We start from the raw sequence: 18,269 nt of genomic DNA on the forward strand, positions 1-18,269 counted from the left end.
TATATATGTATATTTTTTTACTTTGTTGTTGTAGTAGTGGAAAACGTTCTTGCTGAGCTAGTCTTGGGTCTGGCTATATAGACAAAGTGTGTGAATGAGTGAATCGAGTGTTCCCTGTTGGATTAAATAATCAATTGATGATGGCTATTATGATGGTTAACATTTCTCTTTCTCTTATTATAATAGAAGCTATTTTAACATGGAACTCAAGGTTGGTGAAGCAAGTCATTCTGAAAGGTTTACTCTGCTAGTCTTGGAAAAATCAAGTTGTTACCAAATAGTCCAAGAAAATTGAACACCCTAGCTATAAAGTCCCAATAAAGCCATACGCTCATTCAATTACTACATTATTTAGTCCATTGCTGCTTGAGAACAGCTTTAGCGCACCAGGTTTCAACCATAAAGGGTTCGAACTTAAGGTTCTATTCTTAACGCTTTAAGTAATGTCGCGTTAAATTTTATAGTTATTGGTAATGCACTTGTAGTTGATCTCAGGGAACTAAAATTACCGTGGCTGTTACCGTAATGGTATTTTATTGGCTATTAATGTTATTGTTTGTAAGTCTAGTTAGGATGTTTTAGACTTATTTGAAGGTAAAATGAAGTATGTCTTTTATATGTATATGTGGGACAATATGAACGGACAATTCAGGAGTTCCGATAGATGATGATGATTACTTTTCAGCGTATTTTTTCTGTGCACAGGGAGATGAAACAAAAAACTGTAATTCTTACTTTAATTTGTTTATTGTCCGTACTTAAGACTATTTTATACATTTACAACTAAGGTAACTATAGTTTATTTACCCACTATGTTTGACTATGGACACAGCGTGTCCTTTGAGCGCTTGCTCGGAGGTTCATCATAAGATCATAAGGCAGTGATCGCTTTTAAAATAAAAAAAGTCAAAGTATCCAGATCTATTGCAATTCGTTTAATTTTTACCCTTACCGAATACGACCCAATTGAAGTCGTAATTAAAAAAATAAATAATCAATTATAACTTATCGTTACCTATCTATGTATACTGATACTGACCGAACGTTATTCTGATATGCCAAATATTATTTTTTACAAAATTAACAATCGAGTAGAACATAACTGATAGTTTCAACACAAGCACTCACACATGGCTACTTCATTTGGTTTGTTAATAAAAGTAATATTTACGTTCCATTTTTCTTTTATACAAGAGGCAAGTTAGATATTAAAGAGATCAGTAGATTCTCAGTTAAAAGGGACAACAAATTCCCCTTCAGTAATACGGTTGGTCAGGGTCCGGATTTCAGGAAACTATCAAAAATTCTAAATAGTTTCGAAAAGTATCTGCGCAGACACAGCTGGGCAGACATGAAACAAATGGCGACATCTAGCACGCTACTATGCAATCACACAACAACTAATGACATCTAGCGGAGGGGTCCATCAATCGGACCTCACTTCGCAAATGAAGAATGTTTCGAAGGAGCAAGGAGAATCGTTCCACTTGAGACCTTTGTCGTCTCTGTTCCAGAGTTCTAAGCAGTTCTCTTCTTCTCCGTTTTCATATCTGAAGTTGTTGGGCTCCCCAGCATTCCAGTTGACGAAGGTCAGGGGTCGGCCGTTCGCCATCCAGAAGAAGCTACCTTCTTCTGCCAAGTCTGTGCCTGATGTCCAGAAGTGCTCGCGGCCGTAACCTGGAAATGCAATGCGAGAGATGTTAGTAAAGTATTTTATTTTTCACTATCTGGCGAAAAAGCGTCCAATTTGCTAGCGTGTTGACAGTTTTTATATAAAACTGTATGTTTGTATAACAAAAATAAAATAAACCGCGTGAATTTGGACATCGTACAATCAATTGGCTTTACAAACGTCCGTTTTGTATGTATGTAAATGCACTCGCGCTGCTCGATGTAACTGACAGCCGACTGTCAATTTTTGTTTGCAAATAAAGGACTCACGACCTAGCCCGGTTTTATTTTTGTTTATTCAGTGCAATTTAATGCAACAACAGGGAAAAGTAATGGTAGACCGAATTGGCTAGCATTTTTTGCATTGTGTTTTCTACTTCTCATCCTTATCGACTGTGAAAACCATGGAGGAGGGAAAGATGAGAAGAGGACTCATATCTCAAACGTAGTCGATAAAGGGTTGCTCAGAAAAGTATGGTAATAAGTCTTGTCTGAGTCCAAATGCTTTATTTTATGCTGATGATAGTGAATAAATAGGAATTAACTGGTTATTTCCGTGCATCTAAATACGGCCTAACTACTTAAGTCTATCTAAGGAATATTAATTGTTAATTGCCTATCCAAACAAATGCAGATTTAATACAGTGAGCGTGTGTGTTTTAATTACCTGAGTCCTTAACGTACTGCTCCAGCTTATCGTTCTCCTGCTGCGAGGAGATGGAAGCCAGGTGCATGCCGTGGAAGCGGCAGTATTGCTGCGCCTTGAACCAGTTCGCCTGAAACGAGAGAAGAGATTAATGAAACCTTTTGAAAATATTTTGACTAGATAAAACACAAAACTAGGTGACAACTTTGCTGTTAGGGTCATGGCACAGTATAGCGGCACCGCAACAGCACGGTTCCACACCAGCATTTAAGTTGTCATTCAATTTAGAGCATTAAATCGTGTATATTATAATATATTTCGTAATGTCAATATGAAAAAGCCAACGGCGAGCAGTCCGCTACCACACAACTCGGCTCGCAGCCCGCGTGCTGCAAGCGAGCGGACCTCATGCGTACAGCGCGCCGACGACATGCTCATTACGCGCCGACTCCGAGTCGGCAGCGAAGCAATCACTGTTCAGTCATTACTGTCTTAAAATAATATTGAGTTTGCGGTGACAGCAAGCTTACACCTCGCGGCCGGCGCGCGGACGGCGAGCTGGCACCTTGCGGATAACGCGTAGTTAGCGCGCTGGCAGCTAGCCGTAGTCTAAATTCGAGGCAACGCCGTGCTGCTGCCGTGCTGTTGCGGTGCCGTTATAATGTGCCATGTCCCTAAGAGTCAGAAGTTCACATTCAATAACTTCAATTGAAAGTTTATTGAATTTACCATGCCGCAAATATTTGTGAACTTTGTTTATTTTATTTAAAAATATATATATAAATCAATTCTAGCGCCATTCTCTATCAGAATTTTTAAAACCAAATCTCGCTTCATAGGTAGAAAGCCAAATTAAATAAATCGCTACAAAAATTTTGGCATATTTTATTGCACATAAAATTGCAAAATACAAAATCGCATTATAAAAAAAATACATATTTATTCAGGAATTTTAATGGAACCGTTGAACTTGCAAACTGCGATCCAATGTTACACCGAAATCACTGAATATAATCGCACGCGCAGCACGGAAGCTGCATACTAACTAGGTTAGCAGCACAAGAGGTAAAACCGCGGTTTGCCGACAACGACACGCAGGTTTCTGCGGTTTTGACGAACATGTCCGAATCTTAACTAGAATATAAGTGCTACCTCTATAGTGAGTTTGAGTTTTTTTTTTAATTTTCCTGATAAAGCATCTGAACTGATTGACATATAATTTAGTACATAGACAGGGTTACTTTTTATAAGATCTCTCGGGAGTTGGGAGACGATTGGACCCGCGGAAAACAGCTATGAAAACATAAATCAATTTGATGAATACTAAATAAATTGACGTAAAGTTCAAAGATGTATCTAGCCTAGGTATCAGTGTTTCTCGCCTTTTATGGCTATTAGGAATTAGTGTTTGGTGAAGTCTGACATCGTATTAGTTGCGATGAATAATTACTTACAGGCAATTACTTCGGTAATTTCAATTTTATGAAATAATATTGATAAATAGGTATACTTAGACTACATTGGTACATTGACCTCTGATAAACTAGTATTAATATTGTGAGTATAAAAATATTGCTGTCTTTAGGAGAAGGATAAATGCAGAATGACTTAGCGATACTCCACAAAGATTTATTTTTGTAGCAATTTTATCTCTGAAAAAGGATTCAATGTTCTTTGCTTTTCTTTCGTAAAATACAGCCACTATTATCAATGCGTTATAAATTGCCAGTATCCGAAGTCACGTATAGTAGGAACCACGTTTTGGACTGGACAGGTGCCATTTACCTGCATTCGTGAGTCTGCGAGCTCATTCCGAATTCAAAATGCAGCCTAGATCTTCAGTTGTTTATTACGTTCGAAGTTTAAAAACCGATGGGCTATTCAGTTATTTATTTTTATTATCACAGTGAATTTGTATTAGTTCCTTTTAATTTGTTTATGCCCGCGGCCATGTTTTTTTTTGTATAGTGTTACGTAGTAAGATTATTACTCATACTTTTCGAGTGAGTCGATGAATTATATTCAGAAAAAATGTGATTGGCGAAAGTTGTACGGTTGAAAGCAAAAGTTTGTGGTGGTATTAATTTAAAGTATAATTATTATATGAGAGTCATGTTAGGACTCTAATTAGTCTATGCTTGTAACCGGATGAGGTGTTAATAGTTCTCAAAGTGTTTGTGATACAAGATATAGTTATTTTTTAATTTGATTACCGGTAATTATGGGCTAATCGATTGTTATATGTATTAATTCGAAAGCAACGCTGTCGCTTCGCTCAAGATGCAAAGAAAACCACAGGACATCAATAGTCTCATTAAGTGTTAAAAGATAGTCAGCTTTCTATCTACTCAAGCTTAATATTTTCGAAAATCCTGATTGCATAAATAAATTATGCAACTGTATTTCCTATCACTTCTACGTAATTAGTCTGAATTATAAATTGTTTTTTATTAAATAAGATTAATATTATCATTTGTACTACAATCATTCACAACTATGAACGGACGTGACACGGAATAAATAAAATAAATAAATAAATAAATAATGTCGGAACACCTTTTCACACACGGTCGGTTAGCCCCACGCTAAGTTATTAATTAACTTGTGTTATGGGTGCTAACACAACTGATAAACTACATATAGCTACATATATACATATTTATAAATACATATTGTAACACCCAGACCACGACCAACAAGCATGCTCATCACACAAATGTCGATCGAACCGGGAATCGAACCCGGGACCTCAGATTCAGCAGTCCGGCTTGGTGACCTTTGCGCCACAGAGGTCGTCACAGCATTAGTAAGATTAATTGCCCACGTGGGATAAAACAATGAACACAGGTGTGTGTGTGTGAGTGTACCTACATATGTACTATGGACCACTTTGTAGAAAAATTGTTTGAAACTGTCAAAACAATAAAGATTAGAATTCTTTACAGTGCATGTCAAATTTCGACCTTATTATATTCGATTGTATCTACGAAATCTCTCTTAAGGTGGGTCATTAATGTCGTTGGTTGATAGTACGAATGTTTTTATGTATGTGTATGTGTGTGTGTGTATGTTTGGCCTTATGAAACGAGACCCACTTTCTCTGGTGAGGGATTATATGAAGATGCAGCTAGTGTGGATTCTGCACTTAACATAGTTTACACTTATGATGTAATTCCTACATACACTATTAGCGTCAAGTGTATTGTAAATACTAAATACTACGTTTGTTTTGTTGATTTGTTGTTTTTAGTTTGTACTATTGTTGTGTAATTACAAATATGTTTACGTTCGAGAGTGTATTGTAGTTCCTATAGGACGTAATTTTTTACGCAAGCAGTCATTTGTTTCTTGAATCTTAGGTACTGTTTTAAAGGTTCAATGACATGATGAATGACAAGTAACAGAAATTACATCGTGTCACAATATTACAAGTAGGTAATTATCTCACAAATTAACACAATTACTACAGCAAAATTTCATCTTACAAAACTATATATAGGTAATAATTGCGGAAGATAACGTTAACAGACATTGTTAGGAAGCCCAAATTCAGCTACATAATCTGGGCGTTTTACAAAATGTGAGAATTTTGAAGATTACCATAATACGAATAATACGATGCGTCAACGTAAGATTAAGCATGTGAAACATGATACAAAACATTTAAACAATAAATGTTTTTAAAGGAAACTTTCAAAAGTGCTGAATTTTACACTATAACGAATGCCACATATTAGCCATAAAACACCTGTGACAGTGATTACGTTAGAAACTGGTCTCCATCGACGTATGGAGGTATCTGTAATTGGGTTGTGTACGTCAGAGCTGCACAGAGCTGACCATCACCGCATGAGAAATAAACAGTCACAGCACTACCATAACTTTGCATAGATAGGGCGTAGAAATCTAAGTAAAATGAGAGAAAATACACGTTCCTAAAGTTAGTGGAAATCATTTTGACATGACAATTTGATGTTCTTCGGGCTCTTATGATTAATATTCAGTATTTTATAATTTTTCTGATTGTTTTCAACTACCTAAAAACAAAAGGCATGCAACTGCAAAGCTTTATACATATATGATGCCACCATGGTTTGCTTGCATCACCGAAAGATACACTAGAAGGCAAAATAAGCCAGCAAAGTCTGATTTAAAATTGATAGTGAAATAGGCGCTACCCCACTGATGGATAAATAATGAATCTAATAGCAAAGCAGGTCGGAAACTTTGTAATATGTAATGACCATGTTACCAAATATCATTCAGTTATGAGCACACTACAAACTTTTAGACGGCCGACAGTTTGTCTGGGCTCATAAATCAGTTGAAGATGAATGAAAGTACGCACATTACAAAGATGTGGTATTTAACCGGTATCAGAGTGCTTAGTGCGAGTTTTCGTGAATTTTTTTACGGACTCACATGAGAGCGCGTATACTAAGATTTGTATGCAGTGTTGCCAACTTAGTGGATTTTCCACTAATACTGGTGGTTTAAGTCCCCTATTTAGTGGCGAAATGTTGAAAGTACTGCGGGTCAAGTAGCGAAATGTAAGTTTTGTGGTACAACTTTAAGGAGTTACTATGGAGATTTGAAGTCTCACGGAATGTCAAAAAAGCATCTACAAAACAAAAAGGTGAACGACTACTATATAATTATATTAAGTACTCATTCATTGGTCAAATGCGTAACTAAACAATTTGTGAAACTACTACGCCGATTATAATTTGTGAAGGATTCGGATCGGGTCGGATGAATTGCTAAACAGATGTAATGCTTTGTCTGTTTTAATTTTCTATCGTTGCCGAGTTACATCTTTGGATGATTAAATTGTTTTAGGTTACAATAAAATATAAACAATATTTTTTTAGTGGTGAATTTGGTGATTTTAAGTGTGGGATAAATTTTTGTTAGTGGTTTTCTGGTGGTTTTAAAAGTTGACTCTGGTGGTAAGCTTCTACAACTGTTGGCAACACTGTTTGTATGGAACAAAAACAGGTTCCAATTTTTGACACTAGGTGGAGCTGTTTTTGTTCCATACAAATCTTAGTATACGCGCTCTCATGTGAGTCCGTAAAAAAATTCACGAAAACTCGCACTAAGCACTCAGACCGACTGAAAACTTTGATGAAGTTCAAAATGGACAAACTGTCGGCCGACTGTTGTGTCTGCAGTGTGTTGGGAAGTCTAACCCATAAATGATGTTCCCCTTGAAATATTGATGATGATACAGTGGACAGGGTATAACTGGAATTAGATACTTTTTATTCATAGAGTTGGTACATCAAACTTTCATGATATTTGGTCATCGGGTGCCAGATCATGCTTTATGTGTATTTTTATTGAATATATATCATAGGTTCTATATTTTTAAGTCACTTATCATACTAATGATTAACAAAGTCAATGACTGAACAACCTTTTATATTACCTACGTATGCTGCATATTATCATTGAATGTATGTATGTTTAAATTTTGTCGAGCTGCGAGACCCTGTAAAGACCTGTAGCTTAAATCACATAAGTAAATAGTACTAAGGTAGTCCTACCAGTTATGATTGCGAAAATTTACCAAGTCTCCTAAGCATAACATATCTTACATTGTCAGTAGGTATATCCTAAGTTATTTAAATATCCTCAGTTAAAAGGACGCAATTCAGTAGTATAAAAGTCAAAACATAGTAGTTACAGGTAATTACCATTCATTTACAACTCGTTACCTGCCTAGTTTATTTCGTACGTGCATATTTAATACCTATATTATCACCATGTACATTTCAGAATGAGGGAAATTTAGTGGCCGTACTTCGTGCGGAAACTCAAAAGCTTTCCTAGTAAAATTGCGGAGTTTACAATAAAATTCTGCCGACAATGTTGCGTGGACGTTTTCACATTTACATTACAAAGTACAATACAATTGTACAGGTAATAAGGTACTTAATACTTACTTATGGCGTTTTATCGACTTGTGGCTTTTGTTTTAAATCACGTAGAAGTTAGTGTTAAGTGAGTATGTAGAAATCGACAAGGCTCAAACTTAGAAAGCGTTACAAGATTTAAATGTGCATCAATCTTAAACTAACTTGAAGTGTAAGGTTTGCTTAATTTTAATTTAATATTTAATCAAAATGTGTTTTTTTTTATAATATTTAAATTAAATGCCAAGTGTAAACCACTTATATGTCCCAACCCTCAAGAGCTTGGTGCAAATTACAACGTAATGGCCGCCAGGCGTCGTCTGCAACCGGCTAATAAGAAATGCGGTGTGACTCCATATGTATTGTAATCCCCGCAGATTCCTCACTTTTTATACTGGTCGTATTATGCAACACATGACGTATTTACAATTTAGATGTTCCAAAACCGGTATCGGTGTCCATGTTTCACTTTTTAAGGCAAGGATGTCACTCAATTCTTTGTTGTAAAAAGTTCGGTTCTTGCAAACGTAATCAGATAATTATCTGGTATGTATTTTATAATTGTTATTGCACAGCGTTTAATGTTTATTACGTATGTTCGTTCACATCGTAAAGAATTTCGTGGGTGACTAAAATTTTGCAATGGCGTACCTACGCAATTTTTTTTTGGTTAAACGAATCATGCCGCATGAGGAAAACAAAGAAGGTTTACCAAATTGATTCCAATTTACTTTGTGGTTGTATTCGCAATCGTAAATAATAGGCTTTGTTTCATAATAGAAGAATGCTTGCATTTAGCTGTATTTGTTGTAATGCCAGCAATTTCCGTTTAAATTAAATTCTCACCTGTTTAGACACGTCATTCCTTTAAAGGTTTCCCATAATAGGGGAAATTCCATACATTACATTTTGGAGTGGACATTAGTAGTTGTTTATGTAATCAAAGTCTGTAATAAAGTTTATAGTGATTGAAAACACCTGTTAAGTACTAACATCGCCTACACGAAAAGCTTTTCCCAAAGGTGATGCTGACTTTCGCGGCATTTAAAAATTGCAGCCAGAACCTAGACTAAAGTGATCAATCAAAGAAACCTCTTTGGTCTCTTCGAGCAATTCTTTAAAAAAGCGAAAACTTTAAAAAAGGAACGCAACATTCTATTGAGCCTGCAATTGAAAAACAAAATTATGACGTAGGTATGTTTTTACAGGCACGCAAAGATAACAAGCTAATTCAGCCTAGTTTGGCATAAAACGATAAATCTCTAGTAATCTGTGGTTTAGTATTTTAGTACCCCGAGTACTCGAGAGCCCTGGGGCTGCGGTCAGTCAGCGTTTCCACTACATTTTGCAGTGGACTGCGTTATGTGCGCTCCATTGGCGAGCAGCTAATATCCTGGAAACTGACAAGTTGTTTGAAAATTCATGAGCTTGGAACTCCATTTTTGTTACGTCTGGCTCTACCGTTTGGGAATATCTTTTACGTCATTGTTTTGATTTTAGGCGCAATTTTGATATTTGACTAGCACTGTGTAGGTTGAGGAATTATGATACCTTATCCCCTGACTATCTAATTAAAATTATATAAACTGGATGTATTTTACTAGATTGTCATAAAATGATATAAACCAGAGCTTTTCATAACCGTTCAATTTTACAGCTACCCAATAAAACCTTATGTCAGATTGTAAAACTTTTATCGTTTCAACAATTTCATAAAAATAAAGGTGTTATCAATTAATTTATGTGGCAACTGCATTTACATTTTAACCGTGCAACACTGGACTATTTATAGTACGGCATAACATGAATGTAAGTGCTATTGTTGGTCTGGCAGTCAGTTTACGACTGGGCCAAACTTAATGGTCCTTGAGCCGGTACACGGTACCATTTGTCTATGTTTAAGCGGTATACCTATGTAGGTATGTTTGTGCTTTTACTAAGAGCTAATCAAAATACCTAATATTTATAAATACAGAACCAAATTATATTGGCGAAAAAGTAAATAAATCATTCAATTGTAGTTTATACATTCAAAACAAAATAAAAACCATTCATACACATAACTGTTTTTATCGTAACAATCAATCAACACCACAGATCAAACATTACGAATAAAAATGAAAGTGAACACACCTGTTCTCGACGATAAAAAAATAAGTCGTAATATCTATGGTCGTACAATAAAATGCTCGTCTTTTGCAGTAATAATCCCACATTTATGAGTAATGCGAGCCTGATATTTCTTTTTCCCCTTTTTTTAAACAACCTGAGTCTCTTGGAATGAAATACAGCCCGGTAGTCTGTTGGGACCCTATTTTTGTATTGATCGGGAAAGTAAAAACTCCGTCTGGTTTTTCTATTATGTAAAAGTTGCAAGAGGAAAAATAAGGCATTGGAACGTCGTAGTTTTTTTTTCAGTAACTATGCTGATGAAGTTGATGTTACGTCACTTTTTTCATTCACTATTTTAGCGTCAGTTATTTTAATAACATTGTTCGCGGGTATTAATATAGTTAATGTCGCTTCGTTGTTTGCGTTAATTAATTAAATTCATTCAATTATCATTTGAAAACACCACCATAGAGAAAACATATCTAACCTTTTTTTCTTTTTTGGCGAGGCAACTTTATTTTGAAGATGGAATATATGCAAAACGTAAGACCTGTTTGTTCATTGCAAACATAGTTTATGTCATTTCCAACTAACTATTACATGTTAAATGGTCCTAACTTGTGACAAGAGTTGGTACGCAACTTTCCCTTGTCGGCTGTACGGCGGGAAATTAACAGGCGTTACATTCTATTCCTACGTCTATGGTCTAGCCTGCCAGCTTGCCAGCGAAGCTAGAAATGCTATTGTCTATGAAGTTTGAATTAATGGAATGAAGAATGGAACACGCGTTTAGGTATTTCTAGTCTATGTAAACGAAATGCGTAGGACTAGGCGGGAAAATAAACTTGGTTTACCTAAACAAAAAAACATGAAAACAAACTTTCTTTGAAATGTTATTTTGCTATGAAGAAATTGAAGAAGTAGTGAAGAATAGCAGCGGCCAGCAATTTTTTGATAATTTTAGCTACGTAAAGTCATTGAATTAGATTGTTTTGTTTTTATCAGTAAACTTTATGTTTTTCTACTTGAAAAAGATACCGAAAATGTAATAGATTCTCCATACCAGTACCTTTATGGCTACACACAAGTTACATCAAATCCAAGCCACCTGTGCAGCACACATATTTATAGAAATAGTTGTAATCTTGTACTGACGTGTTCTTTAACTCGTTATTTAGATAGAACTGGTCAGTTATGTCACTGACGGACTGTTGACCCAGTGGAATCTGCGCGATTATGTACTTATTATGTGTTTTCTACTAACATAGAAAAAACTGGATATTTTTACGCTCTTCGCTGTATTTTGTATCATAGTAGACTCTCTTTTGGGGTCAATGAATGACAACAGCTACCTAGTTGTAAAAAAACATTTGAAATTAAATGGGAAATAAAATAAAAACAACTAACGCAATGTTTGGGCTATAAAAAACTTATACCTATTGTGCTAGATCGTGAAAAAAAAAAATTCAGACACCTAATAGGCATGGCTTCGGACTATGTAATGTAAACACAATTTTTTTCAAATGCGAATCTAATCGATTTAAATTATTTAGATTGTTATATAAATTAACACCTTTTTTTGTTGTGTTAAAATAGGATTAATTTTGATTTTCATGTAGCACTGAACTAATTTAAATCAATATGTAGGTATATTTAATTACGGAAACAGTGGGAAGTAGGCCTTCCCTTTGATTGAATTTAGCCATGAAGCGTATAAAATATTATAGTTGAATTTTACTTTAGTCCTTTAGGAATACTCACAAAATACATTTTGTTCATTTTGTACATTTGATTCAATGAATTCAATGAATTTTTGTAGTACACTATTAATAAGCAATAATACTCGTAGTAATAAGTAGGTGCGTCTCGTGACGAAAGAGAAAGCTCACTGCGATCTATCAACGCGCACGCGGCGTTGCGTCATCGTCACTTCTGCGTATGCGCAGCCCTGCGGCTACTGAGAGTTATGACAAATCGATTCAATTGATTTTTGGTTGGACATGCTTCCTAATTAGGTAAGGGTAAATTAGGTAATTAAAGGGCCTGTCTTTGCTGTTAGAAGTTTGTGAGTTTATTGCGTTTTGATTGTAAAATGGCTGACCAGCTTGGCATGACAGATGATTTAATAGTTTTTTTACTACTCTTTAGTATTCGTTGATTATTAGAAATTCTTTCTAGAATCTACCAACCCCTTTTTAATTATAAATTCGTTCTGTTTGAATACGTACTGCAAAGCTCATCTTTCTATTCATGAAAGTCCTAGAAACTAGAACGCATCAATATTAAACATAGCCAATATTACGTATGCCATTGACAACGAGGACATTAGCAGTATAATAGTATACAAATTGTACGCTACCTAAAACTGTTTATAATAGTCTGTTACTATCGTTTCTGCTACACAAAATCTGTGACATAATGCTTACAAAAGTTTTGTTAACAATGAATTTCCGTGCCTGAAGAAATGTCTGGCCAGATGCAAGATGACAAGTCATTCACCGATTGCAAAAGAAAAAAAAAACCGATGAATAACACCTTCTTGGAGGTGCAAAACTGGCGATGTTTTAAAAATGATTCATTTTTAAGGTTCTTCATGCTCATGTAGATGTTTTACTCAACAGGATGTATCGATAAAATTGTCATTGATATGAGTGTGATTTTATCTGTAAATGAAACTGCCCTTAAGTGTGAAAGTTTACATAACACGAATTGGTTTTGCTTTTTATTAACTCTCCAACTTATTATTGTGTTTGAGACGTTTGCTTAACCACTTCTTTTTTTTCGCTGGTTACTGAAGCTCTTAGATACTATCAGTTTGGACTTTTACCAATTATTAAGGATGCAAGTGATTGTCTTACTCTACAATTCAAGTTAAAATGTAAGTCTATATTTTACCATGTTTTACCCTTCCTCTACCTATACCTTCCTAACCTTCTGCAGTCATCCATATCCTTCTTTCCTTATTATCATCATCATTTATGCAAAGCACCTACAAAGTATGGAACAGATTCCAGCTACATAGACCCATAACATAAAATTTCAATATTTATGAACATATTGCCAATTAAATCAAAGCTAGCGATATCTAAACAATGCGGTTACGTCGGTTTGTCTGTGCGAATGTACTGATAATGCATACCTGATACTAAGCACGAAGGTTTTGTTCTAATTTGTAATTGTTTATTTATTTTCTTTTCATATCGTTTGCAAGGACAACAGTTTTTTGATATATAACTTCTAGTTTCTATCTGTGATTTATTTTCGTCCCTAATGAACTATACTTTTAGCACTCGGAAAAAAGTGTTTCTGTTCCGTATTTTTTTGTGCGAAGGCACATCCACACTTCTTTTCACGTTTATAATATTAGTGTGATTAAACACCCAATTACAATATTGGGTTTTTAATAAGCTTACCTTAAAGAATATTCCCAGATAATACTTCTTTTCACCAGACTTGAGTAGAGGCATCGTCCACCGCGTCACCCCCAGCTCATCGTCGTTACAACTCGAACATTCTGCAAAAATTTAAAAATATATTTCAAAATATAATAATCGTGTATATGTGTATTTAAAAATATATTTCAAAATATATTTTTAAATACACATATACACGATTATCAAAAGGAAAAATTTACAAGGTCAAAGCAAATCTCTTATTGAATTGACTGGCTATACAACTTAATTACTTTTGAAAAATGCGTTTTGTTTCCTTCTGCAAAATGATCTAACTTGAATTCCATGATTACATGATCGAATCAAGCAGACAGACAGATTATGAGTATAATATCAATCCAATTAGGATTAGGAAAAAATTAGAATTTAAAAATTAATATTTTCTTGTGGTTTCGGAATAATGAAATTGATCACATTAAATTAAACCGGAAGTCTAACTTTGGATTTGAATAACTTTGAATGCTTTTGTAGGCTCATTCAAAAACATAATTTTATTAGTTTGATTGATGAACGAGTATTTAAAAAAAATGATCATCAAAAAGGTCAAGTTGAAATATTTTATGGTAACCACTTCCTGACTGGTCCCTAATGATGATGTAACAGATTAGCAATTAACCTTAACGATTAAAGCCCATTTATTTGAGTAATGTTAATAAATGAAATCGCACAATTAAAGGAATCGATTTATAATGACTGTGTTTCGGAGGGCAAGTTAAACTGTAGGTCCCGGCTGTCACTGAACATTTTTGGCAGTCGTGAAGCCAGTTAGGCTAACATCCAGTCTTACTAAGGGGTATAGCCCGGGTAACTGGGTTGATGAGGTCAGATAGGCAGTCGCTCCTTGTAAAATTGGTACTCAGCTGAATCCCGTAAGAGTGGTAGCCGACCCCAATATGGCTGGGTAAAGGCTTGGGAGATGATGATGATGATAAAGGAATGGATATGGCAACGCGATGCGATTTTCGATTTCACCATTCGGCCTTCTCGAGGAAACTATGTGTAATAAAATAATGTGTTTAGGTCGTCTGAAATTACGTGGAGCCATATAATGGGGCGTTAATGGGACCGTTTATGGAAACTTCTTATAATGATAATAATGTAGTAATGCTGAGAGTTACGTACGATGATACAAGCAGACTAATAAGGTAGAAAGTGCGCGGAAATTATTTATTACGAATAATAATTAATAATTATTGTTACGAATTTGTTTGTTGAAGGCATTCGTGTGTTGCGTAATGTAATGATTGAAGTTTCCATGGAAGACGATGAGCAAGTGTAATCACATTGTTGGTTGATGTGGAACACGTTACACTGGAATCACTTCGAAAGGCACGATAACGTTCCGATGCTACCAATAAGTAGCTGATTGTTTATCGATAATGGAATAAATCGACTCGTACGCCGATGCGGTTGGTATCACGTTTTTGCTCCAGTTTTTGCCCGCTCTAACGCGGTGTCCTGCGTGAGCGACGAACGCGACGCGACGCGACGCTGCGAACGCGACGAACGCGATCAACTCAACGGCATGCCATACATGCGGCCTATGTGACAGTCTGCGGCGAGTCGCGACGTAACGCGAACTTGTTTTAAGGGCGACCAGATGCGACACCATAAACTATTCAGAAGCGTTGATCGCTGCAGTGCGTGAATAAAGATTGTTGTGGGACAAAAAAATAAACATTATAGAAATCGTTTATTAGTACAAAGAACGTTGCTGTCTGTACTTTAAATATGAACTTTCAAGCAAAATTGTACTGTACTTCTCTATGATTTGAGAAGTAATTACCAAAATCACGTAGGACATTTGTCGCGTATGGCATCGCGTCGCATTACGTCGCGTCGTGTTGCGTCGCGTCGCGTCGCGTTCGTCGCTCACGCAGGACACCGCGTAAGTGAGACTTTTTTTCAAATAAAAGAATTGGCGATTTGGTGAAACTCGAGCAAAAACTATTTTTGAACAGAGTTCAGTGTTACGCTTTCAGGATCTATGTACTATAGGCGAATAGCCAATGTCATTATGGCTTAAAAAAATAACTTAATTTGCATGAACAGATCAAGATTTTGTGGTCAATTGAAGACAAAACAAGTACCTACCTATCGACATTAGCTAGATTAAGGTAGATTGGGTACTTATTGATGATAGTTACGAGTTATAATTTCAGAACATGCATAAAGGGGAAGCTACCTAACAAATTGTTAATAAAATAACTAACCAAACTAGAAACATCGGTAGCTCAACTTTAGGAGAGTCATTCATAAAATCTACTAACAGTTTATGTGGGAAGCCTCTTAGTTTACCTACTGTTAAATACGATCAACCTTTTGAATGGCGTCGTTTCAATAATCTTAGCAAATTATCACTTAAGTACACAGCATTCTTAATAAATGGGATAACTGCATACTTAGTCTTGAATTTTGTGTGATATTCGTTGGTACAGTCAAGCACATAACATGAAAAAATCTGTTGTGTCACGTAGAGTGTAACTACTCATGGCTATCATTTCTATAAAACACTTTAACTTTCCACATACAGAGTACTTATCAGTATCGCACTAGTGAAGAAAAAAGCTAGATAAAAAATATATTTTTGCAATAGCACGTGCTGTTTAGTTAGAATAAATTTGTAGAGCATAACTTTGAAAGTATAGGAAAACATCAGATACAAATCCTACATAAATTATATTACCTACACCTTCGATATTATTTACTTAATGCATCTTATGAAGCTATATAAGTCATGTTTCCATTTGGAAATACCATTTTGCCGATATAAAAATAGAATAAGACTTTGTATAAGCTGTCATCTTCCGTGGTACGTACGGTATGTTTTATATTCGGCTGACTGTACACAACATTGCATGGACCACAGCATACGCGTCATTATGTTTCTTCGTGACATTTAATAGATCCACAAGTTTGTGTGAAGAAACTGCGTTTGCACCACAAAGGTCAACGATGTAACCGATTCCTTTTACAATATTATCAATACAAACATTAGGATCGTTAAAAGTTGTTTGGAGTCAACTTCAGAAGTCACTGGGTATTTATTTTGGCACTAGTACGTATCACTAGTGTAAGATGCAGTGTAGATTATAAAATGATGCGTAGGTATATCCAAGTTGCTTCATGTTTTGCAACCTGTCACTCAGTATGTGGTCAGTCAGGCTATGTATATTGCTTTATTGGAATTTCATTTTAATTGACTTGGCATTATCTAGAGGTACAGGTAAACAAAATGCAACTTATAGAAAAATATGTGTCAATGTCAATGTGTGGTTTTCTGAGTTTACGAAAGAAGACCTACTCTCTTCATTGTGAGAGTTTCGTTTACTGAACAGTCATCATGCAAATATTAATTGTTAACTGAAATTGCATCACGTCTTGAGAGTTAAAATAATATGTTATGAGAACGCATCTCGAATAAAATAATCGATTCGATAAAACAATGCGATTTCTTCATGAAATATGAGTCACATTGTTCTCATGCGCGTGTTGGTATTTTGGTTATACTTAAATCGAATTTCCAATTATTCACGGACATCGAAAGTAATTGTGTATTTCGATAACATAATATCATTGTCATTTGTTTCACAGATGAATCAACTGGAAAATTAAATCCGGGTCATTGGGAACAATTTTTGACGATGTGGTTATGATTTTAAGAATTATAACCACAGTTTTCTGTAGTAGGTTTTTTAGCTACCAAGTGTACTTCATCAAATGAGTTCTTATAATCAGATACACATGAATGTTTTTTCATACACATTTCAAAGAGATTTTTTTACACAACTTTACCTGCTTTGTTCAAGCCATTTCCTAGGCTGTTTCCGAGGGGGCTCTGATAGCTGACAGTCGCCGTGTGTCCGATCCACGACATCATCAGGACGAAGCCGCACAAAACTTGCTTTTGCCACATTTTAGCTGATGATCACTTCAGTAGGTACACACTCCAGTCGAATACTTGCTCACTACTGCGAAGACTACTAACTTCGTCAGTTCCACTTGCCCTGATGAGGTGACCTTTAATTATTGTTAGAACATTAAATAACTAGTTCTTTCCACCGTAATGCCTTCCTGCAATAACCCAGTAAACATTCCTATACGGTTTACTAACTTATAAAATTATGGCGAAGGTATTTGTCGGTAATTCTCGTTATCTAATTAATGATGGAATATTAAGTGTGTATGAAACAGTTTCCGGCCATAGATGGTATTTGGGCCTTCCTCCATATTTGGATGATGGCATAATGGTTTCAAGGATACACACATGATGTTGCATTAGATTAGAACATTTCCTATATGGAAGGGGATTTATATATTCATATCTTTTCCATCGGAAGATGATCCATATAAATAACACGGAGGTAAATGTTATTTTTGCTTGAGTTAAGTTTGAGCTAAAATTCGTACGTTTTGAATGCTAAGCAATATGCGGAAGGTTGTCTAGTTTCAAGCTTTCATTTTTTAATA

The 18,269-nt window shown here is 35.4% G+C and overlaps 1 protein-coding gene across 2 annotated transcripts in view; it reads right to left on the reverse strand.

Moving 5' to 3' along the window:
- Positions 1-728: 728 nt before the first annotated feature.
- The window catches only part of LOC124635237 (low affinity immunoglobulin epsilon Fc receptor), a 78,372-nt gene continuing 60,831 nt past the window's right edge, over positions 729-18,269 (reverse strand). For both annotated transcript variants that reach the window (XM_047171092.1, XM_047171093.1), the window contains 3 exons: positions 13,761-13,861; positions 2,339-2,447; positions 729-1,677 (listed from right to left, as the gene is read on the reverse strand). In XM_047171092.1, coding sequence (XP_047027048.1) covers positions 1,427-1,677; positions 2,339-2,447; positions 13,761-13,861 — 461 coding nt within the window. In that variant the 3' untranslated portion in view covers positions 729-1,426. The remainder of the gene's footprint in view (positions 1,678-2,338; positions 2,448-13,760; positions 13,862-18,269) is intronic.

Source organism: Helicoverpa zea, chromosome 12, assembly GCF_022581195.2.
Source record: "Helicoverpa zea isolate HzStark_Cry1AcR chromosome 12, ilHelZeax1.1, whole genome shotgun sequence".
Lineage (NCBI taxonomy): Eukaryota > Metazoa > Arthropoda > Insecta > Lepidoptera > Noctuidae > Helicoverpa > Helicoverpa zea.